Here is a 16,633-nt window from a genome sequence, read left to right as displayed (position 1 = left end):
CAGGGCCCTGCGGGATCTGTCATCTTTCCGCAGGGCCTGCAAGACAGAGCTGTTCCGCCTGGCCTTTGGGCTGGACTTAGTCTGAGCGCCGTGTTTTCCTCCCTTGGCTTGGATTTATGGACTACTTAAAATGAGGCTGCATTTTAAATTTTAATATTGTATTTTAATCTGTATTTTAATTAATTGCTTTTTATGTTTTATTGTAATTTTATTGGTGTTAGCCGCCCTGAGCCCGGTTTTGACTGGGGAGGGCGGGGTATAAATAAAATTTTATTTATTTATTTATTATTTACAGGAAAGAGCAGTTGGAAAAGAAATCACACTTTAGAGAAGTAAGCCATTTGTTGTTAGTTCATCTGTGAGCCAACCTGTGAGCACAGCAGAATTAAAACAAATGGCTTAGTGTTTAGGCTTGAAGCCCCACTATGTCACCAGGAGTAACAGATATAACAAGTAAATGCCTCGGGGGCAGAAACTGGGGAAACTGCTGCAGCATGTATGTATGTATGTATGTATGTATGTTATGTCTAACTTCAAGGGCACAATCTGGCAAAAGCAAAGTCAGACTGCAAAATGGGATCTAGTTGCAAAAAACTTTTGGTGCCTTATGCCCAGTGGATATATAAGCAGTGCTCTGCTACAATGTGCGAATGCCAAAACATGTTTCACCCGTTGAAGTCAGAGTTTAAGCATTAAACAGCAGAAAGTCAAGAGTTCCAGATATATATGAGTTATGTTTTCTCCTCTTTGGGAAAACAGGAGGCAATTGTCTCAAATGAAATGCAGTGCACAAACTATTCACTTTTCCTAACCACTGCATATTAGGAAATGGAAGGAATGGAGATTTCATTAGCTAAAAATAAATCAAGCCACATTTACAATTAGGCTCACATAGTTTTGCCAACAATCCATGAAAAGTTGCAAGTGACTTGAAATACTCATTTAATTATCTTTAGCTATCTCCCTCAATCACAAATATGTACAATCTATACCACTTAAATAAGACTAGTTCCACTTGCGCTTTGAACAAAATTTTACCTTAGCATAGTAAAAATGTAACGAGGACTTGCAGCATCCTTGCCACCATGAAGCCTAGTACCAAACTGACCAATAGGCTGCAGTAAACTGACATTGTTACTTCCAACGAAATTCTGAGCCAAGTTGACAACGGTCATCATCAAAGCTTGCTGGAAGAAAATGTTTAGAGCGTTGTTACTACTGCAACACATTTTCCTCACCAAAAACTAACCTACAAAACAAGTGCAGAATAAATTACTGACATAACTAGCAAACAGCCCATCAAGTTGGGGAAGGGGGCACCACATCTAAGGACTGTCACTTTTTTAGGAACTTCTTTCCCTAACACATTCACCATCCCAGTGTCACCACATTCACACCAAAAATAAAAAATGCTAATCTGAGTCCTGCATTATCTGCAACAAATCTACAGGTGAAACTCGAAAAATTAGAATATCGTCGGAAAATTCATTTATTTCAGTTATAAAGGCTTGACAGACTCATGACATGCAAAGCGAGATATGTCAGCCTTTATTACTGAAATAAATGAACTTTTCGACGATGTTCTAATTTTTCGAGTTTCACCTGTATAGCTTCAGTGATGAAAACAGTGATGAGAAGTTGGGAGCTGAACTGAGAGAGTCTTCTATACTCACTCATCCCTGAAACCACCAGAGATGAAGCAAGGAGTGAGGCTAGGCCTACTTTCGAGAACTTGCCTTGCCCTGCCACTCCAAACCAACCATTTTGCAAAACTAAATAAGTGATAAGCAAGGCGCAGACAGTTTCCCTGCTCCTCTTTTTCTCCTCATACTCACCTCTCCATGATGGTACGCTGACATCTCAGCAATAGAACCAGCCAGCTGAGCAACTTTAACTTCACGCTTATCGTTTCTTTTAAAACAAGTGAACAAAACTTTGCGTTGTCCTGGTTTAAAACCTGTGTTGAACAATCAAGTTTAAAAAAACACGTTTTAAAAAAAATTTGTACTCTTTAGCAATAGAAGAAAAATACCCCATTCAATAATTATATGCCTGAGAAACAAATTTTAAAGAATTTCCATATCTCTTCTTCAAAAGAAGATGCTGTATTCCATGAAGGTTCACTCACCATCAACAAGGGATGGAATGGATCGCTCATTGTCCGAGTTGGAGAAAAGAATCAACTCCTTGTTGATGAAGTCATTGTAAGTGAGATGTTTGGTTGCTGTACCATATAGAAATTGCTAAAATAAATAGAAGCTATTATTACTTTAACATCAACAGAAATAACATTTGCAACTCCATCTTAGTTCTGTACTGAAACATTACCTCTGGTAATCCATGTAATCGACGCTGTCGTCTATCTTCCATGAAATTTGTCAGCCACTCTTTTCGGTCATCAATTTTTTTCTTACTGAAGGCCTACAAACATTTCACATGCTATAGTTAGATAAAGCACAACTTGGGAGGGGGGGAATGCTTTAGCCTGGATCCCGCAAGCTATAAAAGAGAGACAATTGTACACATGGCCAGAGGATGGTGAATATGGTTTCCATGTTATCTTGGCAGACCTGCATTTCTGATCCAGACCTGATATAAGTTAAACAGACTTCCTTTAAAATAATACTTTTAGAGGGGAATCTTCTACTGTCTGGCTCAGTTGTGGTACAGTTCTGGTTGGTCTCTAGCAACAGTGCTTTCACAAGAGTTAGGAAAGACACAAAAACAGAAATCTAAAATGATCAAAGGGCTAGAATGCCATCCAACCTGGGAAAAAATGTTTGGGGCTTTTAGTGGAAAGACAGAGTTTTATATAATTACAAATGGCAAGGGGATAACAGACAGCAAGAAATTAGTGCAGGAGGTATTTACCAATGTAATGGCAGCATCATCTTCAGGACCAGCATATCGAAATAAAATTCGATGTCTCTCCATATCTGCAAAATATTCTTTTGCTTCTTTAGAAGTGCTGGTGCCCAAACCTACCCCAGAGACAAAGAAAGAAAAATGCCAATTTAGTCCATCTTCCATCCTCAACCTTTTACAAAATTAATTTTAAAGCTACTTGAGGACATCTTAAGAGGCAAAAGATAAAATAGCTTGCCACCAGTCAATTATTACACTTGAAGAAATCCAAAGGCCAATTTAGCTGAAGTTAGTAACGACTAACTCTCACTGAACGCCCTGGGAGTAGCTAAGTCTCAACTCACTATTCCATTGGTTTTGAGTTGAGGCTATGATCCTATACCTGCTTACCTGAGAGTAAGCCCCACTAAACTCAGTTGAACTTACTTATGGGGAGACATGTAAAGACCGGGCTGTTAGTTATTAATAAGTTTAACTGGACTGGATCTCAAAGGATTTGGCACTTGGCTGTTGGACAAGGAAGTTAAAACACAAACCTTTGTAGTACTTTATTTTCCATGCTTTATGGTTCTCCATATGTTTTTTCCATTCATCAAATTCAGGAATACTATAGAAGGCAAGTTCCTGCTTATTTTTGCTTGCCTTAAAAACGAAAGATATACCAGTTAGATCCTGCAACTGATTTTTTAATTCAAGTTTATGCAGTGAATGCCTGTGCCAATGCTAAATAAATCACATATTACAGCATTTGTATAAACAAATGGAACTCTCTAACCCAGAGTTCCCTTTCCAAATTCCCCGAAGTCAGAAGAAAAAATAAAATAAAAGGCACTTTTTTCTATTTCAACTTTTCACATTTTTCTTTTGATGGTATATTCCAAGAAAGGGTTTGTATGTACTGTATCTGAGTTTATTCTCTTTCCTGTTGTCACTTTTTGCTTTAGGACATCATTCAATTCAGCAAGGTATCTATTCCCTAAATATATATATTTTTACTACATAGAAGGATGTTGTTTTGAAAATGTTTGACATCAGAAAAGAACATGAATGTTTGTCCCTGTATGTTTATAATTAGTGTCAGAAGAATGTGTACTTACCTTTACAATTGGAGTGATGAATTCTTCAAGAAATCCATGTTTCAGAAGGGAAGGCCAATTATGATGAATAAAATTGATCAGCAAGCCTTTAATGTGAGAGCCATCCTGATCCTGAATATAAAAAATAAATGAAATGTGAAGGCTGAATAAGGCAGAAGTATTTTTTAAACAATAATATTTTAAACTTATTTATGCCACACCTTTTCCCCTGACAGGACTTAAGGGGGCTAAACAGATATGAATGTCCGAATCACTAAGGAGCAAAGTGGGGGTGTTGCCAAGGTGGTGGGAAATAAAGGCTGAGAGGCAGCCAAGCAAGTGATATAAAAAGTAATACAGAGATGTTAAGGAGAACAGAATTATCTTCAAAGCAGCGTGACAACGTGGAATGGGTTGTTTGAATTCTAAATTTTTAACTGACCTGATCAGTCATGATCATTATTTTGCCATATCTTAATGTTTTCAGAGACTCTGGATCTTCATAACTTTTCTTGTATTGTAGACCTACAATTTTTATGATGTTGTTAATTTCTGCATTTTCCATAATCTGTGTAGAAAGCAGAAATGGAGGCAAGCAACAGTTTAGCATGTATATATTACACAGAGACATACATGTGTGTGTTATATGTGCATTATGTATACCAGGCATCCCCAACTGTGGCTCTCCAGATGTTTTGGCCTACAACTCCCATGATCCCTAGCTAACAGGAGCAGTGGTCGGGGAAGATGGGAATTGTAATCCAAAACAGCTGTAGGGCCGAAGTTTGGGGATGCTTGATGTATACATTCATTAGCCACATTCTTAAATGGCTTTTCCTTACCTGTTTGTGAGACGCTTCTCGAACGTTGAGAATTTTACCCCTGAGTGGAAACACCCCATATCTATCTCTTCCAATAACGCCTAAGCCAGAGACAGCTAAAGATTTGGCAGAGTCTCCCTCAGTTAAAATCAATGTACAATCCAAGGAATGTTTGCCACCTTCAAATTGGGAGGAGGGGAGAGGGGGAGAGAGAGAAAAAAATAAGTTGAAGAAATCTTCAGCCAATACTATATACAAGAAAGCAACACACAGTTAACTCAATTTTTTAAAAGCAACTGATGGATTAAAAAGGCAAAGATGCATATTTGACATTTGCTTCTTTTAACCAACAATTATATAAGAAAGTGTTTTAAGCCCTTTGTCCAGAATTAATCTTTCAGCAGCAAACAATATAAAGAGGAAATGAGAAGCTTGCTTTAACATAATCGTGTACAGTGTGAAGACATTTATGCTGAAATAGAGACATTTTTAAAGGGAAAATATATTTGTTCAAAAATTTTATGAAAAAATAAAATGCATATTTTATACAGATAACTATGCTAGAAGACAGTTTGCTCTTACCAGCATCATTAGCGTCATCAAGTTTTGGAATGCCCTTAATTTTGCTGTGTTTCACTGATGAACATTTTTTGTTCAGCTGTGTTTGTGCCTTGAATTTCACCCAGTTCAGTATGCTTTCTACAATACCACAATTAGAGGCCTATAATACAAAACAAACAAATATCACAGTCATTCTTAGGTTCACACTGATAGAAATAAAATATACAGTACTGAAGTGTCAGGATCCATTTCTCTCCAAGAATGATATACTGCATCACAAAAGCAGTGTCAACATTTTTCTTGTGCACAATAACCTTGATATTTTATTTATTAAATAGGGTATTTTACAAGCAAAACCAGGAGGACTCTGGTAATTCATTACTTTCTATTCAGCCACATTAACAGTCATTTCTGAACAGTCAACACTGTCATACTAGAAAACCACATAAATCTGAATTTCATAGTTCCCTTCCTTCATGCAAAGAGGATGACATTTCCCATATTTCCCATAAAAATATCAAATACATATGCAATACTTACTGCTTTGAAAAACTTCTCCGATAACTGGCATTTGGACCCAAAACTTTTAGGCTGAAGTGTCATGTTCTCTTTCGTTTGAGAATCAAAAGATGGGTTCTCAATGAGGCAATTAATAAAAACCCATATGTGGTTCTTTACCTGTTCAAAAAGCAAACACACACACAAACAATAAAGGAATCAAAGATACTGAAATGATAAACCTTTTTTATCTGAAATGAGGATAGACCAATATTTTTCTCTGAAGCGAGGATCAACTTGCCTGGAATGGTTTCACTGAAACACCAGCTTTGTTCTTTTTCTTCACCACCTCTATCAATTTTCCAACAACTTGATCTACAACATAATCAACGTGCCTACCACCCTTAAAATTAAAAATCAAAGAAAGTTAGTAAAGAGAGAGAATTAAACTTTAGAATTACTAATTACTAATTTATCTGTAGTTTCCACAGGAGGGACAAAGAAATAAGATACCCAGAGATGTTTGCTCTCTCCCTCATATTCTAACATCTCTAAACTAGTAAAGGTGCATGTGTACAAAATACACCACAAGCCTTCTTTATTATACAGTGGTACCTCTACTTACGAAATTAATGCATTCCGAACGCACATTTGTAAGTCGAAAAAAATTGTTAGTCGAATCCCATAGGAATGCATTGGGAGAAAAAAATCGTAAGTCGAAGCAACCCTATCTAAAAATTCGTAAGTAGAAAAAATCCTATCAAAACAGCATCCAAGATGGCGGACGGAGCTCCGTTCGTAAGTAGAAACATTCGTAAGTCGAGTCATTCGTAAGTAGAGGTACCACTGTATATATATTTCAATTCCATGAACTGCCTAAGAGAGCCTAAGATGTGTGGAAGCACAGGATGTTACAAATTGCCAAACCTGGAATGCATACCACTGACATAGTTCTGTCTTCCCAAACTTGGTGCCTTTCAGATATTTTGGATTCAATATCCATCAGCCTCAGCCAATGGTATGGGATGAGAAGAATTGCCATCCAAAACACCTGGAAGGCATCAGGTTAGGGAAGGTTGGCATTGTTTAAAAGTGTGAATGTTGCAATAAACGAAAAATAACCTAATCTCAGACACACTTGGGTGCATCTATTCATGCCTTATTCCAGTCTCTCACCTTGTCCGTCTACTAAGGAAATTTATTGCAAAATATTTAAACTGAAAGTCTTCTTTAAAGAACTGAACTGACATACTGCTTGGGAATTAAAAGTTGGACATTTTAACCACAGTAACATGACATTCACGAGTACTTTAATGCCACATTTCACTTTATGCTGTTTGCCAGTTCAACCACGGTAAATTATGTAAAACAACTCACCTTTGTGGTAGCAATACTGTTCACAAAGCTAATTTGCTGAAATCCTTTCTCACTTAAAGTGAGACACACGTCCCAGCGTTCATTTGCAAGTTCATGGATAACTTTCAGAGCAACTCCAGTTTCATCCAACTTGTCTTTTACGTAAAGATCAACGTAACTACGAAAACCATTCACCTGTGATTTTACAAAATTAATTACTTACTGTTTTAAAGCACACAAATACAAGTATGGAAATAATTTACTAAGCCTCTTACAGGTAGTTTCTTTCCATTAAACATAACTTTGACCCCTTTACATGCTCCTGCCAAATCATAAGCTCTTCTTGTCATGAGGGCCACAGTATCTTTGTCAAGTTTTTCCATCTTAAATTTAGCAAGATCTGGTTGGAATGTGACACATGTGTAGTCATCGCCTTCAAAATGTTTTATCTTGGCATCAGAAGTCTTCATCATATTGTTCATCCAAGTCTTTGTTTAAAAATGAGAGAAAGAGAGGAGGTGTACATGTCAATAGCAATCTTTCTATATTCTACCAAAAAAAGGTGCATAGAAGATTGTTGATTCTTGCAATTTGCAGGTATGTTAAATCTATATTCAAGGGTAGTATGAAGAGTTTAAACTTTATTCTTCGAAAATAAAATAAATACCACTCCAACATGATTATAAGCAACAACATAGCAAGTATAACATAACTGTTTCCCATGTCATAATTGATACTGCAACCAAATAACTTGATTGTGCCACTGCATCATTGATTCAGAACGATGATAGAGTGACTCCAAAATTAAATAAATCACAAAATTATTTTAAAAGTTTGCTAACCCTACAGGAATACTAACAGTGGAAGTCAAACATAATTTCTGAACAATTTTTGTTTTTCAATTTTCCTTGAAAATTTCCTAGTGTGAAGACATAGAAGTTCATAAATTACAAAATGGATAGTTCAGTTAGACATTTTCATCCTATGCTGCAACATATCTGTAACAGCAGCTTTTAGGTGAAAAAACAATACAGTACTAATGACAGATGCCATATTGAGAAGGCTAGAAATGAGGCCCCATTTTATCTCAAAAGATATGGTAACAACAGCAATGAAGATTCCAAATATTTTCCTAAACCAGGCCAACGACCTCTGTGTGAGAAGATAAATCAATTTACACGCACACTAACCAGAAACTGAATGCACTGGAAAAGATGACACAGGATTCTTCACAATAGTAGTTTTTGTTAGTTCTCCACTAGGGTTAAGACAATTAAGGAGAATCACACACATGCTTCTATAGTTTTATGTTAGGACTTTTTCAAACAACACAAATATCCTTAAGATGCAAATGGACCAAACATCTTATTGAGCTAATTGGTGTTTTCACAAGAATTACAAATGGATATATTTTGTGCAATATAAAGCTTTTAAAAAGGGGTGGGGTTTTTTTTTCAACCAAAGTGAGTAAGTCCAAAGAATTAAAGGGAAACCAACATACCTGTTTAAAGCTGTGTTTGTACTCCTTGCAAGCAGTTTCAACTGTAAACTTTGTACTGAATATATTACAAAGTTTTGCACCATAGCCATTACGACCACCTGAAAAAACAAGGGAAAAACATTTAGAAAACAATTTATCCCAAAATTTTGCTTGTCCTACTAAACATTTCCTAATGATACTAAGTGCGCACAAGGGATTCCAGTAAGTATACACATTATGTATTAATGAAGGATTAGGAACTTTAAGCTAGAGGAATGTAAAATTAAATCTTGCATATACTTTATTGCCAACCAAAGTATTTCCCTTCTATCAAAAATAAACCAAGCATTACAAAATGATGACAACAAATTAGTATTAGTCCTCTAATAGGTCCTGAACAAAATGTTTACCTGTAACTTTTTTCTCATCATCATCATAATTGCTGGAAGTTAACAGCTGTCCAAAGATTAAGGCAGGAACATACATCTTTTCTACCTTGTGTTCCACAACTGGAATGCCTTTTCCATTATTCCAGATACTTATAATATTTGATTCACTGGAGATGTAAACAAATATTTTGTCAAAAAATATTTCGTCACACAATGTTGAATTTGCATACACTTACACACAATGTTGCTGTCTAATAGCAACAGGGAACATTCCTCTGTACCAGGAAAAGTGAGTACTGTACTGATCACACTGCATTCAATCTCTTTTCACAGAAAAGGTGCCTACACATTTCCCCCCATAACCTTACTTTAAGAAGAAAAAAAAGAAAGCTCAGGTTTCAGGGCACCTTTCAGGCAAAATATAGAAGTGAAAATCATGGATTTCACAAATACAAAGCCATCCTTAACCCAACCTTCTCAGTTTTCCCATTGACTGCAGCCTCAAAATACTTTACAGTTGTACCTTTGATCTTGAATGCCTTGGCTCCTGAACAAATTGGCTCCCGAACTATCGAAACCCGGAAGTGAGTGTTTTCAAATGTCTGATGGGGCTTCCGATTGGCTGCAGGAGCTTCCTGCAGCCAATCAGAAGCCACACTTTGGTTTTTGGATTGCCAAGGGGTGGAAAGGAGATAAAATTCCATCAAAAGAGGAGTGGCAAGTTAAACTACTTGAATATATGGAACTAGCAAATATGACGGAAAAGATCAGGGATAGAACGACCCAAAAGTTTAAAAAGGAATGGGAGATCTATAGGCAATATTTAAAAGAACATTGTCCCCATATTAAAACTTTAGAATGCGTTGAAAAACTCTCAGAATTGCATAAGGTATAAATAACACAAATAAGATATAATACAGGTTACAATTATTGAAAAATAGAGGCAGGTAACAAGGAAACAAAGAACCCTCGCCAATGAGGTCGGAAGTCGGTGGCTGAAATGTTTTTGTGTTTTCACGTTGTACTGTTTTATTTTATTTCTTTTCTTGCGAGTTATGTGCTGTTTGCTCACACACACACACACACACACACACACACCCGTGTGTCCGTGTCAATTATAAACCAATAAAGATTGAATTTGAAGAAGAAGAAGAAGAAGAAGAAGAAGAAGAAGAAGAAGAAGAAGAAGAAGAAGAAGAAGAAGAAGAAGAAAAAGAAGAAGAAGAAGAAGAAGAAGAAGAAGAAGAAGAAGAAGAAGAAGAAGAAGAAGAAGAAGAAGAAGAAGAAGCGCTTTGGTTTTTGAACGTTTTGGAAGTCGAATAGATTTCCGGAACAGATTCCGTTCGACTTCCAAGGTCTGACTGTACAGTGGTGCCTCGCTAGACGAATTTAATTCGTTCCACGGGTCTTTTCTTATAGCAAAAAATTCGTCTAGCGAATCCCATAGGAATGCATTGATTTTTTGGGGGATTTTTTTTTTGCCCATAGAAATGCATTAATTGAATTTCAATGCATTCCTATGGGAAACCGTGATTCGCTAGACGAATTTTTCATAAAACGAATTCGTCTAGCGAGGCAACCTCCGCTCGAAAAATCCTTTCGTTAAGCGGAAATATTGTTAAGCAGGGCATTCGTTAAGCGAGGCACCACTGTATATACATACTATAAGATGGAAACAAATAACTATGTGCAGAAAGAAACACTATATTTGGGCTGTACCACAAATTCTGAAAGTGCAGTGCCACAAAGTAACCAGGGTTGTTTTCAGATTTACACTATATAAAAATGAATAAGGAAAACACAGGCTGTAGGCTATAAACTGTAGCAAGCAATGAACAGACCCAAGAATAAGTTTATGAAAAGTCTTACACAAGAACCGTTCTGAACTGGGGTCACTTTTATCATGTATTGCTATTCCACCAAGTGAAGAGCCCTTCCATGAAAGAAAGCTTTCTGCTAGTGGAAATGCACCTTTGGTATCACATGAATGTTTTCCGCTTTAAAAAAACAAAACTGTTCGTACAAATTAAAATCTGGATATGTTGAGTACTCAATGAAGTAATCTCTTTTAAAAAATGTACTCAGTTTTATTTCACATCCATAAAAACAGGGACAATTGCCTACTGCAGACTCAACATTCAAAATGTCCTTCTGCTATGACATTCAAAATTCTCCCCACTATTTTTAACTGCCTTTTATATGGGTATGTATTTTAACATTCCTTTGCTCTAAGTACTGTAAATAATGCAAGCCAAATTTTACTTAAACATGTCAACTACAAAAAAAATATGAATGCCCTTTTCTCAGGTAAATTAGAAAAAGAAGTTTACTTACGGATCAATTGATATTTTAATACATGTCATATTCTTATCCCTCTGTTTATTGTCTGCAGCATTTACTAAAAATGAATAAACATTTCTTAGTGGCAGTAAAAAAAACTTTACCTAGTTAAATATCCAACCAACTTCAACTAGATAAATATTTTTGTATTCACATGCAACACATGCTATACCTCTGGTTTTCCAGCCCACTGAGTTCATTCGGACCTTTCTAGTATGTTACTTATCACTGCATTCTTACTTATTTCATTCTGGTGTCAATGGCCCCAACTTTCTTGTTTTAGTTTTTCTACTTTTTCGATATCAAAAATAATACCAATTGATAGTTCACACATTATGCCAGTACCAGTTTTTCAAGATAAGCATGTCTCCCCAAAGTAATGTGATCCCTGGCAACTCAAATGTTGGAGCTCACAAATCTGGAAGAGAAATCTGTGACTCCCGAGTTCATGGATATGTTCCCAGGAATAAGAGTAAATCAGTAAAAGGCTACTCAAATGTACCAGTTAATTCACCTTAAGAAATATTAGTCACAAAATACACTACAACACACTTCTAGTTAGTTTATCCAGTTCTTACTGGCATTATGAGATGAAGAATGCCATTGTGACACATACATTTTGTTTTAATTTTTTGCTGTTGCGGTTTCCACTATTTTTCATGGTTATTTAATGCTGCATTTCTTAATTGCTTCTCCCTTTTCACCTCCCCTCCACACCAAACACATGGCTATTAGCCACCACTGACCAGCAACTGTGCCTTGTTTCTAAGACAGCAAAGAAGGATATAAGCTGAAAGTCTTTGTTTATACAGGATTCAGAAGGCAAGAGTACTACTGCCATCTGGTTCAGTACTACCCCATACACATCTATTCAGAAGTAAGCTCCAGTGATTTCAATGAGGCATACTCCTAACTAAGTGGTTATAGGATTCGAATCTCAATAGTCTGACATGTAGTTTTAGTTACATGATTACAAAGTTTTTCATGTGACAGAACATCATACACACATATATAATCCTTTCCTGCCTCTATTAGATCTGGCAATATTAAATTTTAATTCAATTCCCTGAAATCACTAAAACAGTACTCTGGCCCACTAAAACAAAATCACTTTACTGAACTGAATATTATGAATTTGGCCTATATGTGGACAAATCATGTTTTAAAAAGTAGACTAAGGGGTAAATTCTCAGCTAATTTGACAGAGGTCCCGTGTTTTTAACAGCTGCACAACAGTCTAATTCAATTTGTGAAACTTATTCTAATAATGCATATTTATGCGAGGAAATTCCGGTTGAAATTCTGCCTGCAAAAGAGCTATGAAATGTGTAAGAGCCTGCTAATAAAATGTGGTAACCCTACTTGTAATTTAGAAAATTGCAATAACATGTGGAATAGCATGATTAAAGCACCAGCCATACTTTGGTTACTGAATACTTCTGTGCTGTTGAACGGTAAACTTCGTAGACTGTTTATTTTCACAGAAAAAGTCATCAGACATCTCTTTATTTATACTACAGAGGTGGGGGGGGATAATAAAGGCTTTCAGATGAATAAAATGGTCTAAAATCAAGTATTATGATTCAGAGTGAGGATCAGACTGACTATTTCCCAGCTTTTTAATATGCTTGAATATTTTAGCAAGCATGTGCCAATAGCTAATATGAAATGACAACAAGATAAATAAAATTGTACATGATATTGGTGATGGTACAGTAGTACTTTCGCTGAAGTTACTATTGAGCTAGATTCCTGATGTAAAATGATTGCAAGATTGTAAATATCCACTCACTAGTCACCTGTGGCAAGTAATAATTATCTTCAAATGACCAGGGGAAGGAATCTTTACAAAAGTTGGCATTTTTATCTTCTTAGGTTCACAGACAATCAACCTGGACATGGGTGGATAGGAGGTTGGTAATATACTTTAGAGCTAATAACTTGTGTTGATTTATTTGTGAGCCTCAATTATGGTGTTCCCAATGCAGCCATAATCCTTGATCACACAAAATGTAAAATTGAAAACCTCACCAATGCATAGTTCTAGTGTTCCACATAAAATTAAAGGAATTTTAGGTTGCTGTGATGGTACATAGCCATTATTATTATTATTATTATTATTATTATTATTATTATTATTAGGAGACAGGGAAAAAGCTGTAGGATTGATTGTTCATTTCCCATTCCCCTCTACCCTTAGCAATGTTACAGTGTTATGCAGTGGTGCTGCAGTGGTGGAGTTTCTTGAATCAGCAAGAAGTTATACTAGATGACCCTAGATGTCCCTTACAATGCTGAGTTCCTCAAAAATTACTATGGTTAACTTTGAACTGACTGCACTCCTTATGTACCATTTGGATCATTGCAAATTCTGTACTGGAAATACACACAGAACATTAATCAGTTCAAAATTAGCATAAACCCAATTCATAGTTAAGAGTAGCGGGGTTGAGTGGAGGAAATTTGTAAGAGTATGACCATGAAAGAGGGGAGCATGCAATCCCACAATCTATTCTTACTCTTTATTGTGGTTGATTACTAACATGTTTTTACCAGTTCTAAACTCTCTTAAATTATTCCATTGTAAGCACTTTGAAAATGCTGAGGATGGCAGAATATCACAATTATAAACACTTACCAAGAATTTCATCGAAGATCTTGTATAAGCCAGGTACATAGGTAATCTCTCTACAATTCATTCCTATATCTTCATCAAACACCCACATCAGCTACACACAGAAACACACGAAGAAACAAGAGTTTACTTTACTGAACTTTAAAATAAATATTTACTGCTATCATTTTAAATATTCACAGAACATATTTATTTTTAACTAGCTGGCCTGGCCACGCGTTGCTGTGGCTCAGTCTGTTAAATGGACCCCCAGAGTCCCCCTTCAGACTCCCCTCATCATCAGTATGGGCCATCCCTATGAGTCCCGCCCAGGGTGTCCCGACCCATGAGGTATCTGGGTCCCTCTTCCCCCCTCCCCCAGCTCACCCCCCTGTCCCGACCCATGAGCTATCCCGACCCCTCCTCCCCCCACCCGGGGTCCGGCCTGTTTCGGATGCTGTTGGTGTTGTTGTTGACGTAACAGTGGGGCATGGTCTGGTTTTCGGCACGGTGTGGCAGGGATTTTTCTGACACTGGGACGCTGGGGTCTAGGGATAGGATGTTGATTCTGGCTTCTATTTCCTAGCATGCACTTTAGGATGTTGATTCTGGCTTCTATTTCCCAGCATGCAGTTTAGGGTGAGTTGTGAGTTCTGGAAGACGAGGCTTTTGGGGTTTTATCTGGCGTAGGTGTTACATCTGTCTATGCGAACTGTATATGGTAACTCGCATATTCGCATGGGATGCTGTGTCCAAATTTGAACGCAATCGGTCAAGCGGTTTCAGCGGAAAGTGGAGACACACCCACATGGCCAGTTTACATTTTTATATACCGTATTTTTCACTCCATAAGACACACTTTTTCCCTCCTAAAAAGGAAGGGGAAAAGTCTGTGCGTCCTATGGAGCCAGAGCCCCGCACAAAAGCCAGAGCCTGGCCAGAGCCAGAGCCCCGCGCAAAAGACATAGCCTGACCAGAGCCAGAGCCCGTGCAAAAGACAGAGCCAGAGCCGCGCCTAGGACAATTCAATAAAGCATTTTTTCTTGTTTTCCTTCTCTAAAAAACTAGGTGCGTCCTATGGTCAGGTGCATCCTATAGAGTGAAAAATACGGTATATGGATTCTCAGCACTGTCCCCCCCCTCCATATTCCTCCCATACATTTGGACTGACATGGGGGGGGGGACACACAAACAGAAACATTGCTTGATACCTTCAGTTACAAATACTTATTTTAAATAAAGAGAAAAATAAAAAATTACCTGAGTTACAGGTTCCACTGAACCAATGTATGTATCAGGACGGAGAAGAATATGCTCAAGCTGAGTCTTCTTCTGATAAACTCTCTCAACAGACATCTTCTTTGAATCATTCTTATTCATGTGTTCAGGTTCTTCCTTTTTTGCAGCATTATTCTGATTATCAAAAAGTGTCTGAAATTAAAGGCGGAAAGGTAACCAAACTACACTGATTCATCCCAACTGTTCTACAACAGCAAGGAAGAATGTATGAATAAAATAACTACAGCTTTCTAATTCTTCCTTGTGCAAAGACTGAGCTAGTAGCAATGTTTGTTGCCACCAGGGGAAAAGATACAAACCAAGAGGGAATTTTCTTGATGCATAGAGGACATGCCTCCATATTGTTGGCTTTGGCAGAAGAGTATATATATATATATATATATATATATATATATATATATACACACACACACACATATATATATATATATATATAATATGGGAATTTACCTGCCCTGTTACCTTCTGCACTTTCTACTGGGTCATGTTAAAGATTTCTCTCCACCCTTCTATACAGGAAACATCCTCACACCATAAACCATAATGTTAAAAGTGCCCTCACTTTTAAAAGGGAGGGAGAGTGCCATATAGGGTTGGTTCAAAGGTTAACACCAAACCATGGTTTGGCACTAGGTGAATGAGCCTTCAGCTCACACACTCCATAATCCACAGGTTCCCAGTTTGTAGCAAAATGTATATTTTGATATTTAACCCAAAGCACCTGGTTGTCACAAACTAGGGAAAGAACAACAGAGAGGAGGGAACATGTAGGCCTGTGACACCTAAAAGGCTCAGGGCAAAATTGTGGTTTAGCTTTAGCAGTGTTTGAAATTAGCCATGTTCCAAGCATGTTTTGCAACTGGTGCAGGTCTGATTGCAGGTTGGCAACTGACATCTCCATCTGGCTTTCTTAAGCAGGTAAGCTGAAGAGCTTATTTATTGCATTTAAATCCCACCTTTTTTTTTGCAAGGAGTACATGGTTCACCACCACCCCAAATTTATTTGATGTTTCAATGTATTGTAGTCAGCTTTAGATTTTTTCCTTTAAAATATAAAGTAGTATATATGTGACATGAATAACAACAGCAACACCAGCAACCCCACTGAAAAAGTAGCACTGGAACCTAATTCAAAGTGCTAGTTACCTTCAGAACTGGGAGTGAGGATTGTGGCTCTTCAGGTGCCTCGGCCAACATTACCAAACATCAGAGATAACATGAGTTGCATTTCAGCAACATATGGAAGACCATAGGGTTCTCATACCTGCTTTAGAGCACTCCATGGCCTATATATGCTAAGAAGTTGTTCTCCCCACATGATCTCTTCCCCAGCA

General features: G+C 37.2%; 1 protein-coding gene across 4 annotated transcripts in view; it reads right to left on the bottom strand.

Moving 5' to 3' along the window:
* Positions 1–16,633, bottom strand: part of TOP2B (DNA topoisomerase II beta) — a 45,880-nt gene that overhangs the window by 20,345 nt on the left and 8,902 nt on the right. For all 4 annotated transcript variants that reach the window (XM_060280662.2, XM_088653755.1, XM_060280663.2 and 1 more), the window contains exons 2-20: positions 15,261–15,431; positions 14,025–14,115; positions 11,381–11,444; positions 9,068–9,213; positions 8,679–8,776; positions 7,453–7,665; positions 7,199–7,372; positions 6,123–6,224; positions 5,864–6,001; positions 5,345–5,483; positions 4,784–4,941; positions 4,384–4,509; positions 3,963–4,073; positions 3,402–3,507; positions 2,872–2,981; positions 2,329–2,421; positions 2,129–2,243; positions 1,836–1,957; positions 1,039–1,187 (exon numbers count right to left, since the gene is read on the bottom strand). In XM_060280662.2, coding sequence (XP_060136645.2) covers positions 1,039–1,187; positions 1,836–1,957; positions 2,129–2,243; positions 2,329–2,421; positions 2,872–2,981; positions 3,402–3,507; positions 3,963–4,073; positions 4,384–4,509; positions 4,784–4,941; positions 5,345–5,483; positions 5,864–6,001; positions 6,123–6,224; positions 7,199–7,372; positions 7,453–7,665; positions 8,679–8,776; positions 9,068–9,213; positions 11,381–11,444; positions 14,025–14,115; positions 15,261–15,431 — 2,426 coding nt within the window. The remainder of the gene's footprint in view (positions 1–1,038; positions 1,188–1,835; positions 1,958–2,128; positions 2,244–2,328; positions 2,422–2,871; positions 2,982–3,401; positions 3,508–3,962; positions 4,074–4,383; positions 4,510–4,783; positions 4,942–5,344; positions 5,484–5,863; positions 6,002–6,122; positions 6,225–7,198; positions 7,373–7,452; positions 7,666–8,678; positions 8,777–9,067; positions 9,214–11,380; positions 11,445–14,024; positions 14,116–15,260; positions 15,432–16,633) is intronic.

Source organism: Zootoca vivipara, chromosome 11 (assembly GCF_965207765.1).
Source record: "Zootoca vivipara chromosome 11, rZooViv2.hap1.1, whole genome shotgun sequence".
Taxonomy (NCBI): domain Eukaryota; kingdom Metazoa; phylum Chordata; class Lepidosauria; order Squamata; family Lacertidae; genus Zootoca; species Zootoca vivipara.
The sequence above is the reverse complement of the archived record's forward strand: the minus strand, read 5'-3'. Positions and strand labels throughout refer to the sequence as shown.